This window comes from Odontomachus brunneus, unplaced genomic scaffold (assembly GCF_010583005.1).
Source record: "Odontomachus brunneus isolate Ranch 3 - 2012 unplaced genomic scaffold, Obru_v1 Obru_scaffold_024, whole genome shotgun sequence".
In the NCBI taxonomy this organism is placed as follows: Eukaryota; Metazoa; Arthropoda; class Insecta; order Hymenoptera; family Formicidae; genus Odontomachus; species Odontomachus brunneus.
Window position 1 is genome coordinate 2,716,525 of NW_022639474.1, and position 1,526 is coordinate 2,718,050.

The 1,526-nt window shown below is 35.6% G+C and overlaps 1 protein-coding gene across 1 annotated transcript in view; it reads right to left on the reverse strand.

Annotated features, from left to right (window-relative positions):
• The window catches only part of LOC116842320 (WD40 repeat-containing protein SMU1), a 4,224-nt gene extending 3,680 nt beyond the window's left edge, over positions 1–544 (reverse strand). The window contains exons 1-2 of the mRNA XM_032811359.1: positions 261–544; positions 91–157 (exon numbers count right to left, since the gene is read on the reverse strand). Coding sequence (XP_032667250.1) covers positions 91–157; positions 261–286 — 93 coding nt within the window. The 5' untranslated portion in view covers positions 287–544. The remainder of the gene's footprint in view (positions 1–90; positions 158–260) is intronic.
• Positions 545–1,526: the final 982 nt, after the last annotated feature.

Sequence of the window (1,526 nt, forward strand, 5' to 3'; positions counted from 1 at the left end):
TATATATATATATATATATATATATATATATATATATATATATATATATATATATATTGAAACAATATGTCAAATTAAATGGAAAGTAACCTGTAAAGTTTGTAGTGTTTTCACGAGGTTTGATTCCTTAAGATATTGCTGTATCAATCGAATCACACTGAAACGTAAGATTATTAAATGATACAATTCACTGCTATTAAATAACTATATATTGTTATGACAATTAAAACAATTAGAAAACTAGAAATAATTTCACTCACTCAGCGGATTCAATTTCGATCGACATTTTTAAATATTTCTCAGTTCATATACACAAACTAAACACTGATTATAACCTAACACTCTCCAATACTTGGCGATTCAATTGATAATACATTCGCATCATTAATAAGTAAGTTCAATGTTGACAAAAATAAATAATAGAATAATTTACTTTGAAGATGATATTAAAGAAATTAAAAGTATCTTAACAAGAGAGAGAACAATTGTTGCATTCTCTTCCTGTGCTTATACTGACTGAAGCGAAGAGGGAAATAGTGAAGAGGGAAATAGTGGATGCTTCCGATCATGATCTCAATTTCTTGTTCAAGAAAGTGGCGTCTCGCAGCGGCGACTTTGAAACTAAATTGCAACGCTATCAGAAATAACGTGTCTAGCAACTTATTGTACCCTTTATTTGCTCACTAGCGCTCGGCTAGCGTTGATTTCGTTTCGTGAATTGGCAAGCCTAGTTTAGTAAATGGATCGCGACGGAACGGTTAACGTATTTTATAAAAATGATCTCGTTTCCTCGATTTTAGCTCTCCGAATGTGAGTCTCGTGCCCGAATCATCGCCGGGCGTGTTGTGAGTAAGTGTTGTAAGTTTATCGTGATTGAGATATCGCCAATAAGCGCACGAAACGGGTATATACGGAATAAGCAGTCTACACCTTTGAATAGAGTATCGCCCGTTTATGGTATTAATGGCCGTCTCGGCCATTAATACGAGTCGTCAATCGTTGTTCTTCGCGATACCGATTCGTCCGAAGAGAAAAATGTGCGTGAATATTGTTGAAAGTGCCGAAAGCAAGTCGTGCGTCTATCGTGACAAGATATAGTCAAATAAGCATCGGGAATGGCTATGTAGCGGTACGGGCCGTCGGTAGAGAAATGTATCGCATATTTACTTAGAGCATATATATATGGAAGGGGAATTCTGGCACGAAAGTGTCTCCAAGTGTGTGCGAGAGAGAAAGGTCGAGTTTTTTAATTCATCGATGGATCCATCGCATGATGCGCAAATGTAGCGTTTCGCTGTATTTACGCATTATGCGATGATCCATCGATGAATTAAAAAACTCGCCCAAAGCTATACGTTCCTATTCGTCCTCTGTGCGAATACGTTGAAGTTGACAGGTTAGGTTAAATTAGAGTTGACAGATGTTATTTATTTTCTTTTCATAGAGCTCTGAGAATTTTTTCAAAATTTTGTATTAACTTTCTAGTACTTCAAGAAATTGCAAGAAAACGCAAAAAATGCAGTATT